This window comes from Eurypyga helias, unplaced genomic scaffold, assembly GCF_000690775.1.
Source record: "Eurypyga helias isolate BGI_N326 unplaced genomic scaffold, ASM69077v1 scaffold8249, whole genome shotgun sequence".
NCBI classification, from domain to species: Eukaryota; Metazoa; Chordata; class Aves; order Eurypygiformes; family Eurypygidae; genus Eurypyga; species Eurypyga helias.
In genome coordinates, this window is record NW_010270093.1 from 1 (window position 1) to 24,033 (window position 24,033).

General features: G+C 41.8%; 1 protein-coding gene across 1 annotated transcript; it reads left to right on the top strand.

Annotated features, from left to right (window-relative positions):
• Positions 1-2,257: 2,257 nt before the first annotated feature.
• LOC104505523 (centrosomal protein KIAA1731 homolog) lies at positions 2,258-22,817 on the top strand (the record flags this gene model as incomplete). The annotated part of the gene is made up of 13 exons (XM_010158312.1): positions 2,258-2,365; positions 3,511-3,711; positions 5,184-5,308; positions 6,199-6,292; positions 11,449-11,562; positions 13,132-13,272; positions 14,364-14,547; positions 16,268-16,459; positions 17,403-17,627; positions 18,859-18,965; positions 20,494-20,706; positions 21,514-21,611; positions 21,737-22,817. Coding segments are annotated over exons 1-13 (2,883 nt in total), but the record flags the coding sequence as incomplete, so codon positions are not given.
• Positions 22,818-24,033: the final 1,216 nt, after the last annotated feature.

Genomic DNA, 24,033 nt, shown 5'->3' on the forward strand with positions numbered 1-24,033 from the left:
GGTTGAACTCCGCGGCCCCTTTGGCGGTTCCTGGTCGGGAGCGGCCTGAGCGGGCGTGGGGCCTCCCGGGCAGGCCTCGCTGGTGATGGGGGCTTTTCCGGGGGCCTGCGTGCTTCTGTGTGCTTCGCCCTCCCTGCGGCCCCCGAGGCAGCTGAACCACCCGCCCCGGGGCCGAACCCGGCTGCTGCGCGGCTGCGGAGGAGTGCTCTGCTGCCCTGGGCAGGAGGTGGTAGCCTCTGCAGGGCAGCGCTCCCGGGGAAGGCTGCCTCCTGGTAGTGCAGCCCCTGTGATTGTACGGAGCAGAGTACAACGCTGTGCTGGCTGCTTCGTACTGAACCCAAATTTACCGTGGCGTTTGCGGTATCTGCTTTTGCTTTTCTCCTTTAACTGGTAGATCTGGGCTTTGTAGTGTTCACCTTCTAAACTTTTTCTTTCTTGGGGGAGGACCAGGGAATGTCGTTTGGTCCTTAACTGTGTGTACTGATAAACTTCGGGTTTGTACCTCGTCAGCTGACCGAGAGAAGGCTGACCGGGAACACGATGTTCTGTCCCGGTTTATCCTCTAATGAACTTGGGATTCATTGGCCTGTACCAAAAGTATTTAATGGATAATTATTTGTTATTACATCACGCCTGTTTTATTTAGTTTTTTAAAATTACACTGAAAAGAAACCTTTCCAGGTGTCACATGTTGGTTAAATTGCTAGTGGTATGTGAATCATTCACTAGTAAGAAGCCTTTGTCTTTTAGACAAATTTGTCTTTTAGACTAAACAGTGATTTTTGAAAGTGTTTTGGGAGAGTATTGTCAGGGATATAAATATTTAAAGATCAAATAAAGATAGGGTGGAGTGCAGTTTTGGACTAGGCTGCATATTGGACTGAAAAAGGTCTTCTTTTCCTGTGCAGATGCAAATTATAATTGCAATAAAAACAGGACCAGCAGATCTTTGTTTCACAGTAAAATCTACAGGGAAACATAGTATGATATGACAGCTTAAAACTCAAATAAGTAATTGTTAGTGATCAATTTTAGCACTCTAGTGAAATGCTTGGTATGCAGAGTGGTGTTGGTTGGAGTTTCACGTTGTTCAAGATGGAAAACCTTGGACCACAGTCAAAAATGTTAACAAACTCAACATCTTACAACCGTTGGGAGAATGTTTCAGTACAAATCATCTGACCGGCCTGCTCTGTTTTGTAACGTGGTTTTCAGTAGGTTGGAGTCTTTTTATCTTCCCAGGAGAGGAATAGTGTTCACTACTCATTTTGGAGATGTGCCTGTCTGGTCCACAGTGTAGGTCCAACGTGAATGTAACACTCTCTAAGAGTTTGCTACGTAACATGACAGCAGGACATTTCCTAACTGTGACAAAGACAGTACCAATGTTCTTTAGTACAGCTGAACAGAAGTGAACCGTTGTAGGTCACACTCCTAGTTACCATCGTAGATTTGTAAGATTATGGCAATATCTCTTTGTTTTAAAGCTCATTTACAGGTTTGGGGATGAGTGACTGGAAAGCTGCTTGGCAGAAAAGGACCTGGGGGTGTTGGTTGACGGCCAGCTGAGTATGAGCTAGCAGTGTGGCCAGGAAGGGCTCCAGTGGCATCCTGACCTGCATCAGGAACAGTGTGGTCAGGAGTAGTGAAGTGATTGTGCCCCTGTACTGGGCACTGGTGAGGCCACACGTCAAGTCCTGCGTGCAGTTTTGGGCCCCTCACTACAAGAAGGACACTGAGGTGCTGGAGTGTGTCCAGAGAAGGGCAATAAAGCTGGTGAAGGGTCTGGAGCACAAGTCTTGTGAGGAGCAGCTGAGGGAACTGGGGGTGTTCAGGCTAAAGAAGAGGAGGCTGAGGGGAGACCTGATTGCTCTCTACAGCTCCCTGACAGGAGTTTGTAGGGAGGCGGATGCTGGTCTATTTTCCTGGGTAGCTGCTGATAGGACAAGAGGAAATGGCCTCAAGTTGCATCAGGGGAGGGTACGTCTTCACTGAAAGAGTGGTCAGGCATTGGAACAGGCTGCCCAGGGAAGGGGTAGAGTCACCATCCCTGGAGGTGTTGAAGGAGCGTGTGGATGTGGTGCTTGAGGACATGGTCTAGTGGGTATGGTAGTGTTGGGTTGATGGTTGGACTGGATGATCTTGTAGGACTTTTCCAGCCTTAGTGATTCTGTGATTCATTTACATCTGTCATTTATGCACAATTTCTGTTTTTCATGTTATTCTTGTAGAAGTTGATTATTTAGTGTTTCCAAAGATGAAGAGAAAAGTTGTAAAAGTTGGGAAATTGAGACTTAGTCCTAATGAAGAAACCATGCTTCTGAAAGAAGAATATGAAAGAAGAAGAAAACTGAGGCTACAGCAAGTATGCCTGTATTTTTGCACACTGATTTGTTACATCATTAAATGAAATACACATTTGGAAAATTAACTGAAAAATTTATTTCATGTAAACTCAATTTCAGGGTCGTAATATTGTATATTAGTTTTCTATTTGGTTTGTGAATTATTTTCCTACTCTCATGTTTATTTACTAAGTGCATATTTTGCTTGCGATACCTTTTTCTGCTTGTTAGATTCACTTCGGCACCTGTTCCAGAATCTCCTCCCTGACAGCTTCCTGGTACCTACCGTTTTTATTTGGCCGTGAACATGTAGTTGTCTCTCTTCTGCCCATGTATCACTTGTGTAAGGATCTGTGGCACTTACGGTGTTCCGGGTGTTTTCACAGTGATCATGTGGAAGAGACAGGGCAACTACTGCCAATACAGGACTTCACAGCTTTCCTCTCGGCAAACTGAACTGCTGCAATGCATCACAGCTCTAAATGCTTTGAGTACTGCTCCTTTTAGAGGGTCTGAGCAGAGTACTTTTATGTTCTTCAGCGCATGTCTGTTGATCATCTCATCTTTCTTCCGTTTCTGTCCTGCTGTTAGACCTCAGGGCTACTACTCCAATTCTCTTCTTAGCCTTCCTCAGCTTTGTCTTGCACAAGCTATTCAGGTCTTTCACATGTTCAAAAGATATGTATCTTCAAAACACTTTCTGTGTACTAATCTTCACCCCTCTTGGGCTGTTTTCTTGATACATTTTTAGTGAATTTTACTGGCAAAAGTGTTAAACAAAAACTTAGTAAACAGACTTCAGTTTGTACTTGTTGATTTTTCTTTAAACCATGTTGCATTGTGATAGGAGTCTTCAATAACTTACTGTGTTGTGTATTTGGAGGGAAAGATAGTCCAAGCAGTTCTTGCATATTTTTTTTAACCAATTTTATGTTGCTCTGTGGACTTCGACTGAAAAGTTTAACTAAGATTAAACTTATTATTTAATATATTAATTTGGAAGAAGGTAATGGTGACTTTAAAGTATTTTCTGGACAGATTGTTGATGGAATAGTAAATGAGATGGAAAGCTGAAAGGAGGGTAGAGTATGTAGTGGAAGAGCTTGCTGCAAAAAATATTGTTCTTTTCTAAGATACTGACAGAACATAAATGCTGTTTCTACAGGTTAGAGAGCAACAGAAGCATATCGCCTTGCAGATAAGACAGAAGGTAAAGCAGAGGAGAGAAGAGCAACTACATCAGATAGAGGAGGCACTGAGAGCCGAGTGGCAGAAAGCACAGGAAAAGAAGATGAAAGCCTTAAAAGAACTGTATTTATCAAGCTTAAGAGCGATTGGTGAGGGTCACCGACAGGCTAAGGAGCACGTAAGTGAAACAGCGTAATATTATCGTCACAGAAGTTTTTGGTGTTGTAAAGTACAAAGATGGCTTTTTTTTTTTAATATTCTTGATCTTGCAGTCCTAATACCTAAACCAACAGGGGTTTTTAAGAATGGAAACTGATTAGGAATGTTAGTGTATGGGTTTAAATTGAGAATGGGGAGATGTAGGTTAGATATCGGGAAGAAGTTCTTCCCGGAGAGGGTGGTGAGGCACTGGAACAGGTTGCCCAGAGAAGCTGTGGATGCCCCATCCCTGGAAGTGTTCAAGGCCAGGCTGGATGAGGCTTTGAGCAACCTGGTCTAGTGGAAGGTGTCCCTGCCCATGGCAGGGGGGTTGGAACTGGATGATCTTTAAGGTCCCTTCCAACCCAAACCGTTCTGTGATTTGGCAGATACCTTTCCACAAGGCCAGGATTAAATGGTCCAGCAGTCCCATCTGCTCAGGCTTTGGCTGTGCAAATTCTTAGTTATTTTGCGTATGTTAGATTGAACAAGTGTATGGTACTGTAGGCTTGTTCTTCACTAAATTGTACATGGTGAATCACTTTCAAGTGTGCTAGTAATATAGTAACTGTTTTCTCTACCATGTCACAGTACCTGTTCTGTGGTTAAGAAGATACCCCCTTTTTTTTTTTTCTTCAGTGCTCAAGTGGAAAGTCTTGGAAAGTCTTCGTAAGGGCTTCAGAGGCCTTTGCCTAGACTGCAAACTGGTGTCGGTTCTTGATTCTGCACCTATGAACTATTATTACTTTCATTAAAATCCTATAGCTTGTGTAGGCTCTCTTTGAGAGATTGTTGAGGTTCTTGGGTAGAAACTTTCCATATATCTGATTTTGAACCAGGTCTGTAGAAGTCAGCAATGCCACAGATTTCTGGCCTGACTTGCAGGCTAACTTACTTCCTGAATTAATTGGGTTTTTTAACCCAAGTTAAATAGCCTTATATATTTCCATATCTCGGTGTCTCTAAATCAACTTCTTTGTAAAGACCTTTCCAACACTAGAATGGATGAATTTGTGGAAAACTGATGCCAGTGCCGTAGGAACAGAGTAACAATCATAAAGAAATGTTTCTGTTGACACACAATTGTTGTAGTTAATGACTGGAAGGTGATAATATGCTTCTCTGTACAGCTTAATCAGCGTTTGCTAAAATGTGTAAATATATTTATATTGTCCTCTTTATCAAAGAGGTGCAGAGAGAAGCTAATAAGGTTTCCACTTCAATATTTGGTTCCATGGGCTGAGGAATGTGGCAAATTTGCCGATGGTAGTGGTAGTGAAGGAGGGAGTAAAGAAGATGGCAAGGAAGGCAAAGTTGTTAGACTGTAATACAGTAGCAGGTAATTTTGAGCTTGTGATTCTTAGCAGCAGTACGTAATTTGAAACACCACACCTATAGTGTGAGAAGTGAGTAAAACCCTGTATTAAGTGCTTGCAATATTTTGTTGTGAAGGAACCTGACTTAGAAGCTCTGGCAAGGCAAGCAGAGGAAAGGAAACAAAGAGCAGAGAAGAGACATAGGAAAGCCCTGAAAGAGCAGAAGCACCAAAAAGAAAAATTACTCCGTGAGCAAGCCCGGTATGCAATGGTTAACTGGTATTACTAAGCACAGAATGCATTTTACAGTGTCACAAGTTTAAAGGCAAAAATCTTGATGCTTCTTGCTTGCAGCTTTTTTAATCTTGACATTTTATGGGTTAGAGAATTAATGCTCGTGGACAAAGCTTGTGGATTTTGATAAGAACTGTAGTTTTAAAACTAAGACAAAAATGTCAGTTATATGAGCTGGGCTTGAGTGGAGGAGGGGGAGGGAGGGAGGGGCATTTCATCTCTATGTTGCCGCTTTCAGTCTGAATTGTTGCTTGACAGCTATTCCATGACACATGCAATGAAATGTTCCCGGGCCAGTTCCTGAAGGAGAGTTAACCACTTGAAAAAAGGGCCTGTTGTGTTTGCGTACACAGGTTGGACCAAACTTGAGCTGGCATGAAAAATGAACCGTGTACTCTTGGGGAGAGTTGTGCTTGAGTAGAGCTGAGACTTATTGATTAAATAGTTTTGTCACACTCGAGCAATTAAAATATGTTGAAGTGATGCAGTGTTTTCTAAAAACTTAAGTGAAAAGCAGGGATTTTTCTTTCTTCTTTAGAAGCTCGTGTGTATTAACATTATTGCATTACTTTAAGAAAATAATTTTCCAGTGCTGCCTTCCAGCAGAAGTTCTGTTGACTTTTCAGCATGCTTGCCCATCCTTATCTCCCAAGCATTCAAATCAGGGGCATCTCAATCTCTATATTCTTAGGTTTGCGTTTTTATGTTGCACGGTGCTGTCATTGTTGCTTGAATAATTTCCTTCTATCTTTTTCTTTTGTGTTGGTGTGCGTTTATGTGTGGGGGGTTTTTTTGTTGTGTTTTTTTTTTTTTCTTTGTTTGCATGTGGGGGTGTGTTTGTGTTTATTTCCCCCAAGACGAGCGAATGCACGGAAACATGCTCTGGAAGTGGAAAGACAAAGAGCAGCCAAAGTTGCGAGCCTGCCACCTCCGCCGCCACATCCTCTTGAGGTATGTATCCATGCGGTAGTGTTCCCAATTTCAGGGTACCCCATAACGTAGTGATTTACTTACTGCTCTTGCTCCTCACGACAGGGTATCTGAAACTGTCATTTGCATACCATAAGCAAAGTAGTTTAGCAAAAAGAATATTAATGAATTATGTATTAGCAGGCTTCTTACTGCTAAGCTTTGGTATTTGTTTATTTCTGATCTCTAGTTATGTGTGGATTTTATTTTTTGTCATCTGAAATCTTTTTATGTGTGTGTGGTTAATGTGTCTCTTAAAATTTATCATCTCCTTTTCATTTAATAGCCACAGTGGTGTTAAACTCTGCAGTGGTCTTTCTCAGTGTGTACGCACCACCTCAGCCATCTGTCGTAATGATGCAGGGGTTTGCTTCTGTAATAAAGGTAGTTCTGCCTTTTTAGCTGTGAGTTGGGGTTTTTGGGGTTGTTTTGGTTTTGTGTGTGCGGTTGGGTTTTTTTAATTATTTTTATTTTTCTTCCCCTCTGATTTCTTTATTTCTGGTAGGAATACTGCAGAGTTTTTGGTAGGAAACCAGTACCTAAGGCCATTGGGGAGGAGAGTAGATAAACACTGTATGCTTAATCCTGTGCTGTACCCTTTTTAGGGGACGACTTTGTACCTCCTTCACGCTGCTTTGATTTCACTGAGATTCTGCATAGGTATAGAAGGTACTGTGGGATTGCAGATCTGAACTGCGGGAAGAACATGGTGCATTTTTTACTTACTGTTCAGTAAATTAAACTTAATGGAACTTCATTAATGTGGAGTTTAAGTTGCCTTACCTGTTGTCCTTTCAGACCACCAGGTTCAGGGATATTCAGACCACTAACCAGAAGAGAAAGGGTTACAGTATACTGGTCCCTCTGAGAGCCAGTGATCAAAGGTTTTCCTAGCTACACCCAGCATGTTATGTATAGGTTAGTGTGTTGGATGGTAGGGGTTTGGTACCGATGAATCTGCAAAAACCAAGTAAGGGTTGACCCTCACAGTTTTCAGAATGATTAGACAAAGGCTTTGATCTATATCCCTGGGCTGGATTCAGTCAGGAAAGAGTTAACTCTCTTTACCGTGGCTGCTAGGAAGCTGTTCCTGGATGCAGAGAGCAGCACTGATAAGTTCTCAGCTGACGCTGAGCAATGCCTGCACTGAATTCAAGGTCTTTCTCCGCTTCTGATCCTGCAGCTGCGTTCCCAGCTCTTGCTGTCTCACAACAGGCCGTGCAGGGACACACAGTTCAGACACCTGACCCCAACTGACCAAGGGAGTATTTCATTCCATAGTACGTCATGCTCGGGGCAGAGGCAAGGAGGGGCTCTGGAAACCATTACTCTCTCCCTTACTCTTTTTCGTTCACTCCCACACACTTGCCAACACTCTCCCTGACTCCTGCGTTGGCTGCTTCACTAACTCCTGTGCTGGCTGATTCGTGAGGGAGTTGGTGGGTTTGTTTAGTTTTCCCGCTCGTGCTGTCGCTGATAGGGTTTGCATGGAATCGGCTGGGATCGCTCTTGGGCTGCAGGTCTGTGGGTCTGACTCTCACTTTTCAGCACCTGGTTGTGCATTGGTCAGTGAGTGGTGAGAAATTGCATCCTATTGTATCACGTTTTCTATTTTAATTATTTATTGTTCGTAGTATTTCTATGTATGTATTTAGATTTAATTAGTAAATAGTTCTTATCTCAATTTTATGAGCTTCCTTATTTCTTTTTTCCTCCAATTCTTCCCCTCCACTGGAGGAGAGGAAAGGGATTTGTGAGAGCGGCTTCATGGTATTTGGCTAGCCGGAGTTAAACCACGACAATCCAGCAGTCCTGTCTCTAGCTGTATTCCCTGGCTGTCTGGGGTTTTCTTATTGTGGAAGCTGGCTATGAGTGAGGATTAAAGCAAGTGTTGAAAGGGAGTGGTGAAGTTTTACATGTACTTCACCAGAAATAACCCTACTGTTGCAATTTGGAACAGATGGAGTAAGGACCTTTATGGTAGAGTTCAGGTAAATCCAAATATTCTCATGTTGCTGTTCCCAGTGTATCTGCTGTAGAGCAGATCAAGGCTGTGTGAGTTAAAGCTTTGACTCTTCGTTTCCTGGCTTTCAGATGCTTCTGTTGCTCAGTTTGGCATTGTTAGAAAAGTGTGAGGTGCTGCAGCATGGCAGTCTGGTAACTTTTACAGTTCAAGATGGTTTATGTTGCTTTCTATTAAAAAAAAATCCAGCAAGTTTTGTAATTGGTGCCCAAAGTCAGCTGCAGTTAACATGCATGTTTGTAGATGATAGAACAGCCAAAAAGACACAGTCTTATATAATACTCTTCGTCTAACAACCTCAGTAATGCCTCTCGTTCCATTTTACAAATGCAGAATTTCCTTCACACTCTTCAGTCCTTTTTCACCAGGGCAAGCAAGGAGACTTTGTTCAGGTTTCCCCAGGTTCTGGTACAATTGCATTTGTGATTGTGTTGGGTGACAGGTCTGGGTCAGCACCCTGTGTCGGCATTGTAGAATCGTAACTTCTTTGCCTGGAATTCACCAGTTTAATGTGTTTCCACCCATGAACAAATGTCCTTTACTCACCTTTTCAGCAAACATGATTTTAGCTGGTTTTAGCAGTTTGCAAACATCTGGATTTTGTGGGGTTTGTTTCATTTAAGAAAGTTCATGCTCTGATAATGGCAAATTGAATCAGCAGTTCTGCAGACGTGTTGGATTTTTGATGAGGAAAGAGCTTGCATTGCATTGTTAAATATAGCACAGCGTGTCAGTTTGATCCGTGTAAGGACTACCTGACTCCGAGCCTCTTTCCTGGTTTTCATGTCTGCATGGATTTTAAGGATTTTCTCCAAGGCCTATGTTACTCCCTTGGAAGAATAACTGGGTGCCAGGAACTGCATGGGCTAAATGCTAATTAATTGAAAGGTCAGCGATTATTAGAGCTGTGGCTTATTCCTAGTTCTGTCTAGGGGGAGAAAACATAAGATGTTAACTGTCCATTTCAGGAGGGGGAAATCTGGGGCTTTGTCTTGCAAGTGCATTACTCAAAAGGCACTGAATTGGAATTGCTTCACTTTGCTGTAATTCACGGGATTTAGAGTAAATTACAAGGTCGTCTGCATAAGCGTGCGTATTTTCTTGAATCAGTTTACACAGAGAGTGTATTAAACATAACTGTAATCAAAATCTGATGCTCTGTTGCAGTAACAATTGACTAAAACTTCGTAAAATGGAGCCAGGGCAGTGGTGTTTGTTGCAGGGTGTCTTAGAACATAAGAAACATTTTCTGAAGATACTCTTGTTAGTGTTACTTTACCCAGTTAACAGAAGAAGTGGTTTTATTCTGGATGTATTGTCCTAATCAAGTTTAATTCTGAAAAAGGTGGCTTTTAGGAACTGAGGCCTTATTTAGTTAGAGCAACGTCTCATAAGTTGCTGCTCCAGTTTTGCCAGATGTTAGTATAGAATTACTTACTTCTTTTTGGAGTGGGTGTGGAGAGGAGGAGTAGTTAAAAACCTCCTGATGGAAGTATGGATGGATTCTTAACTGCAGTGGTTCCACCATGAGGTGTGATAATGTATTACTTTTTCCAACCTAAATTACTTTTGACGTTAATTGGAAAATTGCAGCCTCCGACATAATTCTCGCATCTTCACAGCTTTCACAGCAGTTCTGGAGCTTTGATTGATTAAATGTAATTATTTATTACTTGTTTACACTTTTTTTAAGTAATTCAAAGCCTGAGTTTTAATTATACACTCTGAAAGTAACGCAGAACAGGTCAAGCAGTGGGTGATCTGGCTGTTGAGGTTTAGGCATGGGACTTGTCCGTTTTCAGAGCTATGATCGATATCTACGAGTGTTTTGGTTAATGTTGATCTGTTACTATGATTTATTGATTAAGCAAGTCAGCCATTTTTAAACAGCATTATGTACAAATAAAAGTGAAATCCTTGACGGTGTGCTTTTATTTGTATGTATCGCTTTTCTTCCTACTAGAATAACATGCATTTGCTTGAAAATTCATAAAATAAGTTACTGAAGTTCTCTTGGTAAAGGCTAAAACTAGATGCACGTCATAGGATTTTAATTGAAAGATTTCACTTGTGACAGTATCTCTTGTTATTTTATAATCAATACTGAAATTCTGTATGCCTCAGATTTTCCTGTGTTATCTACTCTAGGTGATCGTGCTCCAGCAGGGGGGTTGGACTAGATGATCTCTAGAGGTCCCTTCCAACCCTACCCCTCACCTAGAGAGAAGTTTAAGATACACCTGAGACTCAGTGCTGCTCATTGTGTGTGTGTGCGTGTTTGTTTACGGTCGCATTAAACCGCTCTGGCAACGAAACTTGCTACTAAGTTAATATGGGTAAGAATCCTTCTTAGGAAAAAGTCTAGGGCAGATGAAGCTGAGAGAAAATAACTGGAGGAGATGTCAGAAGTACAAATGCAGGTCCTACAGAACAGTGAGTTACCTAACCTGGCTACTTCACTGCTGAGAGCCTCAGGCCAAGCCAAAGAAGAGGGAGGGTTTTGTTGCTCGGTGTTCAAAATCGGGCAGAGTTGAAATGTGGTAGTGTACCCAAAACGTCTCAAAAAAATAAATACTTTGTATTACAGGCATAGCCACTTTTTAGTTAAGTTATGGAAATCCTGTTTTCGCTGGTCAACTAATAAATTGCACATAATGATTTTGAGTTTTGTAAATAAAGTCTGTACTTAGGAAGTGTTGTTTTGCTGTTAGGCGTAATTATATTGTGGATCCGTGGTTGCCCTGCTTTGAGGTGAGTGTGACAGCTGTTGTAAGTGGGATTTGTATTAGTACATTAAACTCGAGTGCTTTCAAATTAAGGTAATGCTTTTGAAACACAGAGGTAGAGCTCTCTGATGAATGTTTATTTGTGTGGAGGAGTTTGCCTTATGCTGTCAGGTGCTCTCAGTTGTTAAGCCCTCTGGATCTGCCTTGTGCTGATGTGATTTATTAATTATTACATGTATTTAAAGTTTTAAACAATATCTTCAGGAGACAGTTTGGGAGAGTGGCTTTCTTGTAATACTAATTTAAGTGTACAGTTCACTTATGTTCTGTTTAGCTGTTTTGCTAGGGATACTGTTCCCTGATACAGCTGTACTTTTACTTCTTCCTAGAATTTTGACGTGAAAAAGGTGCCTGCGGTGAAGCCCTATAGTGCTGACAACTTTTCTGTTACACGTTACCATATTTCCCAACCTTATGTGGACAGAGAAATGGATGGAGAGCAGGTAATTGACTCCGTGACACATGCTTCATTTATCTTTCTTTATATTGCATACAGTGCCTGGATACCAGCAATTCAGTTTTCTAGAATTCGTTTAGAACTATGAACTTGTGTAAAGGAGCCGTTACACAACTTCCTAATCAGACTCTTGGATGGGGAAACTTCTAAGGCCTGTTATGTGCTCAGTCACTTGTGGGATCACACCTGACAGTCCCATGTGAACAGACCTCTGTAAGGAGGTGAACTCACAAGGCTGGTATAACGTTAGGACATCCAAATCTTCTGCGTTGTGGCATATGCTAAATTAATAGTTGCAGTTGGCCCTGCTTTTTTCTCTTCCCCTCTTTTTAGCTGTGTACTCCCAGTCTTTACCTTGTATTGTGTGCGTGTCTTCGTGCAGTCAGTGGTTTCAGCTTGCCAAGACGGCAGAAATCTAATTTGGGAAAAAGAGCAGTGAACAGATTTCTGCCAAATGGGAGAGTTTGCTTGAGTTTACAGTACACTCAGACAAAGGCTGAAGTCGGATCAGAAAAAGGGGAGGACCTGGAAAAGGGAGAGGTGGAGCAAGAGCTTAGCTTTTAGAGACGATGTTTGAATTAAGTAATACTATTATATGAAGTAATGCATCAGGAGAAATGTGGCCAGCAGGGTGAGGGAGGGGATTCTGCCCCTGTACTCTGCTCTGGTGAGACCCCACCTGGAGTTCGGTGTCCAGCTGTGGAGCCCACAACATCAGAAGGATATAGACTGGTTGGAGCGAGTCCAGAGGAGGCCACAAAGATGCTCAGAGGGCTGGAGCACCTCTCCTGTGATGAAAGGCTGCAAGAATTGGGCTTGTTCAGCCTGGAGAAGAGAAGGCTCTGGGGAGACCTTATTGCATCCTTCCAGTACCTGAAGGGGCCTACAAGGAAGCTGGGGGGGACTTTTGACAAGGGTCTTTAGTGACAGGACAAGGGGGAAGGGGTTTAAATTGAAAGTGGGGAGGTTTAGATTAGATATCAGGAAGAAGTTCTTCACAGAGAGGGGGGTGAGGCACTGGAACAGGTTGCCCAGAGAAGCTGTGGATGCCCCATCCCTGGAAGTGTTCATTTAAGTACTTCTTAATTGCAATGTGTTGGTAATATTTTTTTGTATTTAAAAACTGCAGATTGTTTCTGGTTTCCCAAATAAGAATGAAAATGCTTCTGGATTCCCCAACTCGTCTTGTTTACAAAATCATGAGGATAGAAGTGGTGTAATATCGACTCATTCATTTTACCTTGTATTGTAGGAAAAATAACCACTCTGCTGTACCAAATATATCATACAAATGATTGTCCCTAGTACAGCTTGAAAATAGAACATTTTGACACAACACTTGGGGCATAAGTAAACATGCCTCTTTTTTTAAGGTAAAAAGTTATCTTGGTCCTGATTGCAACCAAAATTAGAAACCTTCAGGAGTGTTCATATGGCATTGTATGTCTTCTTTAAAAAAGTGCTTTTGCTGCAGAATTACTCATTTATTTATTGTTACATATGCTTTAAACTACTACAAAGACATTCATGGACTAAACTGTTGATTGACTGCCAGCCAGATGCTCGGTTAGCTGCTGAAGAAGAAGGGAAACGTTTGGAGGAACTACACAGAGAGGCAGAGAGGGAGAGAAAAGAGCAGATTGAAAAGGCACATCTCCGAGGAAATCATGCCTTGAAGAAGGTCCATTTGGCTCAGGTAGGGAAAAAAAGCCTGTTTTTAACGTCAAAATAACCACTCTTAGGTAAAGTTGTAGGTAGGTGTTTACTAAAGGAATTAGAGTTACTGGAGAATAATTGATGGACTAAATGGAGTTGCCAGAATGTGTTTAGAAAAATATCAAACTCTGATTGTTTTGGCTATCCAGAAGGAGGGAGAATGAAAGAGAACATCCTTTAATTTTTGTTACCTTGCTGTTTGACCAGCGGTTAACCAATCAGTAATAATCGAGCTCAACTCTTTTAATAGATTATAAGCTCTACTTTTCCACATCAGCTTTAGTTGGGAGTTGATTATTCTGTGCTTCAGGGGGAAAAATAGTTTATTAATAAGTTTATTTTTTGAAAAAACAGTTTATTTTTTGAAAACTTGTTTCAAAGTTTTTACTTAAAGACTGAGGTTCTGTTAGTGTCTAAGTCTGGAAATAATGAAAGTGTTTCCTTTAAGAGGGAAAAACTGAACTGTTGAGACCTAGAGGTATACTCTGAAGCTTATATTATTGTCTGTTACCTTCACAGGCATTTTTGAGGATAGAAATACCAAAAGTTTCCTGTTTCTTAGTTAAGATATGATTGGCCCTCAGTGAGTAACCTAATTAAAATGGGGAACTGTGGAAACATTCCTGATGCTCCTTAAGTTAAAAGGAAAAAAAATCCAACCAAACTTCAAGTAAAGCTTTTTTTAAAATAATATGATTATAGTGTGCCAAGAGTATTTAGTTTGCTCTTTAAAAGGTTGCTGAAGTATATACTAACAAAAGTCACTTGCCAAAGGAAGTAGTCATTTACCTTATAAAACAGAAGATTTAATTCTCTTGAGGAAAGTTGGCATACGGGTGTACAGTCTGATCCTTTATTTAACATTAGATCTTCTAGGTAGTATTGATGACTTGTGTTTTAAAGGTCAGGTACAGCCTTCTCCTGAGCAAGCACCTACCTTCTCCCTAAAATCCAATTCACTTTGAACGTCAAGGATTAAACAAACTTGGCGGTAACCAAATGGAAGTATTCAATCAGTATGGCCATCTGAATGTGAACACTGTGTTTGTTATCCCATCCTCTTGCTTGAAGGACAGAGAAAGGCTACTGAAAGAACTTGAGCAAATGCAGAACATGGATCGGATGCGCAGAAGACAGATCGTAGCGCAGATGCCACCTCAGCTTGTTGTGCCTGCATACAAACGCATGGAAATAGAAGAAGAATGGCAGAAAGAGTTGGAGTTTGCATTTGAAGATATGTACAGTGAAGACAGGAGTAAGTAGTAACTTGGAGGTTGCTGAATCTGGTAGCCAAGGGGAGGAGAGGCTGCTGCAGCTGCCTGTTCCCAGGACCAGCTTGCAGCAAGGCTGTGTATGTGTTTACAGTAGGCAAACACAAACAGCCCGAATAACCTCATCCTGTTCACTGCTCTGGCTGATCAGGATGAAACCTGTTAGTGGGATATACATCTGTATATGCAATTTGGATCCCTCCAGCAGTTGGTTTTAGACACTCAGTCTACCCAGTAATTGCCACCTGCATCCCATGTCTCTGCCTGTCACACTACAGATCCCCCAGTAACAGGTCTTAGACACCCAGCCCACCCCATCCTGGACCCTGTAGCCTCCCAGTTACCTTGCATGTCCACATACACACTGGTATGCTCAAATCTGTGCCGTGGATCACTCAAGTGGCTTTGGATACTCGCCCTACCTAGCAGCTGGCTCTTGATCCTTAGTGTCTCCAGTTGCTAGCTGCTGGGCATGTGAACCCCCAGGGCCTGCTGCTCCGCTCCAGTTGTTGCTGCGCAGACCGAGTTGGGTGTGTGAATTTATGCACAGATATGCACGTCCTGTGGATCTCTGGTAACTGACCTTAAGCACACAGTCAGCCCAGTACCTGACCCTGGCTCCTCTTGTCTCCAGTTGTCCAAGATGTACATGCATGTGCCAGCAGGTTTCTTAGTTGACCCTGAGACCCCATGGCCTCTCATGACAGGGACACAGTCCAAGCATCCAAGCCTGGCATCCCCTGATCCCTCACTAGCCAGCTCGCAGCTCTCTTGGCCTCTCCAGTATCCAGTCGAGTCTTACAGGTGCTGCTAAACCTCTAGTCATTCCTAAAAAAAGCAGTTTGCTAGCCACTGCACACTGGTGCTCCTAACCCACATAATATGCACTGTAGGCTCTGCAGCTGGCAGTGCTCTGGACATGAGTGCCTGTGACTTTTGGTCCCCACTCCAGGTGCTGGTCCTTCTATATCCACACACACATACAGAATAGAGGGTTTCTCACCCAGGAAACAGCTAGAAACGGAACTTAGTGAGAAGACAGGGCACACTGTCAGGCACAGTGCGTGGCCAGACAAGTGTACTGACTGGCCCCTTAATCCCCTTATTTTCACTTTTCCTCACACTTGTTCCTTCTCAGACTAACTTGATCCTTTCCCTGTCTTTGGTTCCTCCCCTAAGTATCTATAATAAACATACAGTCCCAAGATGATCTTCCTGTGTGTCCCACATCCCCTGTAGGCACTCACCCCCTCAGTCAGTCCGGTGGTTGTGGGAGAGCTCCTGTTGGCTAGTCGCCTGGGATTTCACACCTCCACCGTGTTGCTCTCCTGTGACAGTCCTGTGAGCAGCCAGGTCAGGGTGTGTCTTTTTCTTGAAGAGGTTACTGGGGTCCTTCTGCTTATAACTAGTCCTGTGTGCTGCTCTTTGTGTAAAGATGAGCTTTTTATCGCATAAACTTTTATTTTGGAAGATGTAGCATATTTTAGATGAAAACCCTGTAGAATTTGTGAATTAATAGATGGTTAATGATCTAAACAATTTTGAATCTTGGATTTTGGGGAAAAAAACAGCTGGACTAAATCTGTTGTGACACAAGCTATTGATATTTGAACTCCTTGGGGATCTATGATAAGTGTAGTCTTGCAACGTTGCCCGCTTTTTATTCCAATTGGTTGTTTTATGCTGTTGTGTTCTTTTAATTAGAAATGAAAGGAGACCTGATTGTGCAGTTTGAGCCACAACCTTTGCCAGCTCCGTCTGACAGATCTCAAGATAATGATCTTGATATCTCTTTGGAGCAAGAATCTGCTTGTGACACTCAGCCAGAATCTGCGTGTGATATGCGACAAGAAGAGGGATGGATGATAGAAGAGGAGGTCCCCGAGGAAACAGAAAGTAAAGCTTTTAAACTTTTTGGTTTTATAGTAGAAGGATACTTTAGTTTATATATCAGATAAATTAACTTTAGTATTAACTGAAATGTCTTAAGTACTAAAATTCCTTGATGCCTGTGAAGCATTTCAGTATTGAGTGGTTCATGATGTCTGTCACAGATGACAATAATGGTTGTGGCTTTAGAAATGAAAATGTGACTTTTGTCTAATATACTTCAGTTCATTAAAAATATTCTCAGTATACTGATTATTGTAAGAACTATGCTGTTAGTAGCTATAATTATTCTTACATAGTAAGTGTGAATTATGGGACGGTGCTGGTATGTGAACTTAAATATTTTTCATTTTGTGTTTTGAAATATTTCAAAGCTAAAACTTGAATTTGTATGAAAGTCTGCTTAGTATGTCTCTTATGTTCAGGTTTGTGATTGAGTTGCTCCGTACTGGGAGGAGGCTGCGGTGGCTGTGCATGTGTACTCCGCTTGTGGCATGTATGGGATAACATCACGTTGAATGCAAAGCGCATCAGTAAACTTGGCCGAGTATCTCTGCCACATGGCTGTGCTGGCACAACTGGGTTTTTGGGGTGTGATGCATCGTGTTGCCAGTGCTGATAGAAAGGAGAGGGCAGGAGCGTACGGGCGGGTGGGGGATAGTACTGCTTATTGCTGCAACGATAAGGTCTAGGGGTAGTCTGACTGTGCAACACTACAGCTAGCTGAGCCCTCCTTATACAGCATGCAGAGACAAATTATTGCTTCTTTCTTGCAGTTAAGAGGAAATATTGTTAAGCTTTTAAAACTTGGTAATGTAGCTGAGCTATTTGTCCAACTGTGTAAGCAATCAAAAAAAAAAAGGGCAAAACAAAAAAAAGGGGTTTATCTGTTTTTATGGTGTGAAGATACTCATTATCCAAAACTCTTGACAGTATATATTCTTTACAGATAATGAAGCAGCAAAAACTCGCCAACCCCAGTCAAAATTTGCTTTAAAGAAATTGCTGAAGAAGATCAGGAGTCAGAAAGAGGAGTGGACATCAAAAACTGAGCAAGAAATTCAAAGTGAAATTGAGACTATTGAATCAGGCACAATTGCTAGTGAAGAGAGACCATTATGTGATTTAGAACTTAACTGTGAGCAGCAGGAAAATACAGTATGTGAAGTCAAAGGTACGTAATCCATACTTGCATCAAAACTTGTAAAAGTGGACTGTAACAAAACTATTTGATGTATCTTCAATGGTGGTGTTCTGTCACGTTGCCAGAAAGTGCAGTTCTCCTGCCTTTTGCCTACAGTGCATGTGTGGATTTGCTGAAACCACAAGCAGGAGAGGTTTTTGCTCTTAGATCCAACTTGCCCATGAAGATCTTGTGGAGAAAAGATGTCCAAAACACCTCTGTGCCATTTAATCTTTTAATCATGCCCAAATCTTTGTCACACCTGGTGTTGCCATGCTTCAATATATGTTTGCCTCGAGGAGTAGAATTCTCAGTTCAAAATTGGGCATTGAAGTTCTGTGCCAGTTGAACTGGAAAAGCTGGATGCTTCAGAGATTCACCTCCAGAAATGCACCAGACAAGCATGGCCTGATGTGTCTGAAATCATGTGGGTGGGTTTTTTCTGCTTCTGGGCACCGGTCTGAAAAGCCTTTTTGTAAAACTGGAATTCATAGCAATTAAACATTCCATTTTGTTTGGGACTACTTCCCATTTTTATCCTTTGTGCTCTTTTGGTTAGGCTAGTGCTGAAGCTGGTGAAGTCGTATGCGCTGTTGGATTTCTGAAGTCTACTGAAGTGATTAGGTTGTGGCAAGGTTTCACTTTTCTTGCTTTCCTAGGGCGCTTGCTTTTTCAAATGAGATTGTGATATACTTCCATCGTGTACATGGATACACCAGCATAATTCCTGGGGTTTGGAGAGTGCAGCATGAGTGCAGGAATTCCTCTGTGGCCAGTGTGCTGCGATTTGAGGCTGATAGTACAGGAGGTCGAGTTGCTTTTTGTGCAATGGGCAAATGTTAAATCATTTGCCCAGGGAGTGCCAGTTTTGGACCCACTCTTCTGAGAGGTTTATGTGTGGCTTCTTACTCTTCAGGATGATCTTGCTGTTAGGCTACCAAGTAACTGGATGAAAGCTACCTTCAGTCCTCTTGGAGCTGAGCCATTACTGTATATTCAAGGAAAACACATGGTAAAGGGTCATTGAAGGCTTAAATAATACACAAATCTGTGATTTTCCAGCTTATGGAGACAGGCAGAGGAGTGGGATGGAGATAATAGTCTTTCCAAGAGCAGCTTGTGCATTTTGTTTAGAGAGGTTGAGAAACTGTAAAGCAAGATGTAAAGAAGATTGAAGGCTCTTTCTGACGACAGTTACAGTTAAATGACATGTATATTTTAGACTCTGTGGAAATGTTGGAAAATACAGTTGCAGCTGAAAACTCTGTTCTAATCCATCCGCAAGAGCAAGCAGCTAAAATTAGAATGGAAGAGGAGAGACAGAAGTGGGTAAGTGTCTGTGTACTTATTCCTGTCTCAGAGTGTAAAACCAAGTGATTTACAGAAGACCTTAATGCTTCAGGTTATATAGCAGATGTAGACCCTTTTAACATGCTTGTAACAACTAAACTTCTAACATTTTCTACACTTAGCCTCTGTGTATTAACTTTTTAAAAATTACTAAGTTCAAGCTGGAATTTAGAGTAGAGTGGAAAAACAGTTTCTCTAAAATCTAACAAGTGCTGTAGGGAAGGGAAGCCACACAATCTACAACCGGAATTCTCATTTAGTAATTAATACCTTTGCTTTAGGGAGGATGAAGTCAACAATATGCAACTGTGCAAACTTCACTAACCCTGTGTAATAACATAAGAAGGTCTGTGGGGTTGTGTTTACTGTGACAGGAAAAGCTTACAAACCTTGAGTATTTCGTTGGGGGTGGTGTGTGGTGTTTGTTTGCTTGGTTGGTTTTTTTAATGAACTAGGAACCAAATGCAGGAAGTCTTTTGTGTCTATGGAGATGTTATATTTATTATATCTAGAAAATAATAACTGTGTATTGAAAATATAATGAAGTATATACACATTTTTGTTGCTGTATCCTTGGAGACCTGCTAGCTATTATGTAGTGGCTTGTCTATTTTTTAAAAAAGTTGATATTTGTGTCTTAGTGCAGCCTTAAACTGTAGAGCTAAAGTTGAGAAATTCAGGAGACAAAAATTTGACCAAATAGTATTGTTGCAGCAAACGAACAAAAATGGAGCAACAGATCCTCTGTGAAGGTGTGGTTACTCTTTACGGTTTGTTTTCTCCCACCTTGCACCTTCCCGGCTGCAGATATTGCTGTGTCCACGTCACTGTTCTCAGGTCTAGCATTTTCTCGGGCTGCTCTTCCTGACATCCCCATTCAGACTGTCTCATTAGAGGCTGTTGTCCACTTCACCTTTGCCAGTGCATGGAAATTTGTCTTTGCTTGCATTCTAACAGTGTTGCTACACGTGGATCTGAGTGATGTGTAGCTGATAGGTACATGGAAAGAGAATAAAAATAAACAAACCACTTCAGAGATTTATGGAGTGCTCTTAAAGTGGTTATACACTAGCTATTTCAGAAGTCTTGCAAGGCTTGAATTAACATTTAAATGTGTTGAGCTCCTGATGAAAAGCTCTATAAAATGCAAAGTAGATTTTTGAATTCAGTTTAAGAAAAGGACTTCTGTAGTCTCTGGAAAATGATGATATATTTAAAATGGTTAGATTCTGATCTTTGTGTTCTGTTAATTTGCCTACACATAATCGATTTACTATTGTGCTATTCAGGGACAATTAGAAATATCTAGCCAGTAAAAAAAAAATTATTAATGTAAGCTTTAAAAATAGTTCCAAAGACCTCTTACAATTAGGAAATGCCCGTCACAAGCAATAAGATTTCTGCATCAAGTTGGAACAAAGCTTTGTGAGTGATGGTGTGTGTGAGGGGTCTTCAATTTCTTTGTCATTCAGTTCTGGAGATTCACCCTCATTTTTCTTCTCAATAGAATGAGAAAATAGAGCAACAGAAACAGCAACAGCTGGCCTTGCTTAAACAACTTGAAGAAGAGAGGGCACGTTTGGAGGCCGATTTCCTGAAGATCCAAATGCAAACCTGTTTGAAAGAGGCTACGGAAAAAAAAGAGGAGGAAAAGCAAAGTCAGCGGGTACAGAGCCACAGTGTTCCTTCTGCAGATCAGCAGAATGAAGTGGAACGTGAGGTGAAGAACTGTAGAAAATTGTGTGTAGTCTTTTTAATTATCCTTATTATAAAATTCAAGACCACCATTTGCCATTTTTAAAATTATGTCAATCAACACAATCAGTTTTTTATTTCTTAGGCTATGAATCAGAAGTTCTTACGTTTAAAACCCTTTTCTCTAATGCAGAAGCTGGTATTTCACGTGGTGTCAATGGACTTTGAATGTTGGTTTATCTCTGCATAGTCCCGGGGACAGCATGTCTGTTTACAGTACCTGTTAGTAAAATCTGATTGAAGTCTAAACAATTATGCATGTACATGTATCCTTTCCAAATTAAAAAAAATCTTAGGGGAAAAAAAAAGAACCCCCTTCTGCCTTTTTGTCCATCTGATCTCAAACAGGCACTTAAAGGAGAGGAATTTATTGAGGATGTTGAAGGAAAGTAATATTTTTTTAAAATCTTGAACCATTTGCACGAACTGTACTCTTCAGAGATGCTGATTGCCTTGGAAATGCAGCTCTGTTGGATCACTGCTCCCCAAGTTTGCTGCTGGGTACATTCACCTCTCTGAGCCGAGCTGCTGTGAGCGCTGTTGACTTTGGCGGTGTACGTTCCGCTTGTCAAGAGAGACTGGAGCTGTAGCCGTCCGTTCCAGAAACGGCTTTAGCTTCATTGCCTCAGGCTGAAATCTCAGACTGCAAAGGGTGGTACAGAGGGGCTTCTGGAAACTTAGAAGAAGCAACCACCTTAAGCTCTGTGTTCTTTTAATAGTTTTCTGTGAGTTATTTGTAAATGTGCAGTTAAAATAATCTCATTTTCATTAGGCTGGGAATACTGCTGTATCAGAAGCCAGGAGTCCTAGGGAAGACAGCCATTTACAGGTGATTCGTAGTTACCAGCAACGCCTTCTACAGCAAAATAGGTACGTTCCTTTATCAAACGGAAGGCTAAGTTGCTTGTTTCAAAACAATTTGAATTGCTTTGATGACTGAAATTGATGTTATCTTTGCACCACTCTGGAAAGATTCATGTTTTCCTTCTGTTCAGGCTGCACAAACAGACCATTGAAGAAGCTAGAAGGCGTCTAAAGGAGTATCAGAATAAATTGAAGCAAAGGTACTTGTCTGCTTCCGCAACACCTCCGAGCTCTGTGGAAACAAAATCAAGTAATTTAAAGCCTGTCTCAGAACCAGTTCTGCAGAGGCGAGGAGTGCATCCAACGCAGTACCAGCCATCCGAACAAGCTCATGCCCAAGAGTATGCGTGGGCACTACCTGTCTTTTCAGGAACATCACATGAGTCGGAGAAACAGTCTTCACAGAAACAGGAAGCGCAAACGTGCAACGTTCGTCCTGGCAGACGCACGCACGTTTTAGAAACATCGAAATTGAAGCATGGAGAGTTTCACATGCCGTGTAGCTGTCCTTCACGGGAACAAGTGGGAATGTTGGAAGCCTCCAATAATCACGTCAGAGAACCATCTCAGTTCCCGTTACAGACAGGGTTAGTTGTGAAAGATGCCCCTGCAGTAAGAATGCAACCGGAAGTACGCGTACAACGTGTTGGGTTTGTTTTGCCTGCAGAAGATTCCTCTGAGCTTTCAGAAACGGTGCCCTTGAAGGAGTTACCTCGGAAGGTGTCTAGCCATCAAACAGAGACAGAAGCTGGAGAAGAGTCTCCACTGAAGACACCCCTTGTGCCAGTAACAAAGGGATCACATATAGTTCAGGCGAGCTTTGTCGATTCCTTGGCATGTCAGCAGGGATCTGCAGAGAGGACCATCAAAACAAGCCTTGAACAACCCCTCAGGCTTTCAGAAACCATGACTTCGTCTCGCGAAGAACCTCAAGCTCAGGGTGTTGAGCAATTCTTGATATCAAAAATGGGAGATGCGTCTTTGAATTATTGTGGTATACTGAATTTAAGGGACAGAGTGTTGGCCTCAGCAGAAAGCATCCAAGCTCAGCAGAAGTATTTGAAAGAATTGCAGGAGCTGCTAGATGCCCAAAGAGAAGCTATTCTGTCTAGGCAGAAAATACAAGAACAATTACTCTTACAGAAGCAAGATAAATTGAAGGAACAGAGGCAGAGACATCAAGAGGCTTTGAAAGAATTTCTGAACAAGCAGGTAAGCTTTATAAATGTTTTGTGTGGTGACTCACCTCGTAGGTGATTGGACTTCTGAGCGAGTGCTACCAATTAGTGATGTATCCCATGGAGTGTTGATAGTTTTAGGTGATTTACCATAATGAAAACTTTAATTAGGACTCGTGGTTTGTAATCAGCAGTTCTTTTCTGTAAGCCCCAAGAGCACAGTTTTGTTCAGCCTAACAGAAATGGTATGATCTCCTGGTCTCTGAACAGGACGCCTGTTGAAATAGCCATGTCTGAAATAGCTGCAGGTATCGCTTTCTTCAGCTCTAGAAATGCAGCTGTATGTGTAAAGCAGCTCCTGTATTAAAAATACTTCAGCAGTACCTCAAACAATGTCGTAAGTGGTTTTTAATAGATTATTTTTTAGTCTTTTTTATAGATACCTGTTAAGAAATTGGTTTGGCAGCTGCACACTTGGCTTGTCATTTTGCTTGTTTCTGGGTAAAAGAAAAATGCAAGTTTATTTTTGAGTTTCTAAAGAAACTTTTTTAAACAAAAGCTATCTTAGAAAAACAGCTGTTGCCTGGAGTCCCTATTTCTTGCCTTGGCAGTCTCCAAGGAGCTAAAAATCCCTGAATTCAGGCGCTAAAAAACTAAAAGCAGAATTTTCAGGAATCATTCCTGTTACAAATGAGTATTCTGATCTAATCTACCAAAGACCTTGAAAATGTAAGTAATTGTTCTAGCACGTTAGGCCTGTAGAGCGAAATAAAATACTTGTCCGGATGTGTTTGTAAGCTAAGCAAGTCTGGCTGGTATCTTGCATACTTGAACTACTCTCTCAAAGTGGTTGGTGTTGTCCTGCGTGGGATACACACAAGAAGATGCTGGTTAGCCTACTCTTCGCTGGGTTAAAAACTGGTTGAGGGCAGAGCACAGAGGATTGTGATGAATGAAGTCAGATTGGCTGCCTTCACAAGTGGTGTCCCCCAGGGCTCAGTCTTGGGGCCGGTCTTGTTTAACACATTTATCAATGATCTGGAGGAGGGGATGGAGTGCTGCCTCAGACAGTTTGCAGATGGCACCAAGTTGGGTGGAAGCGCTGATCTGCTGGAGGGTGGGAGAGCCCTGCAGAGGGACCTGGACAGGCTGGATCAATGGGCTGAGGTCAATTATATGAGGTGCAGCAAGGCCAAGTGCTCAGTTCTGTATTTAAGTAACAACAACTACAGGCTTGGGGAAGAGTGACT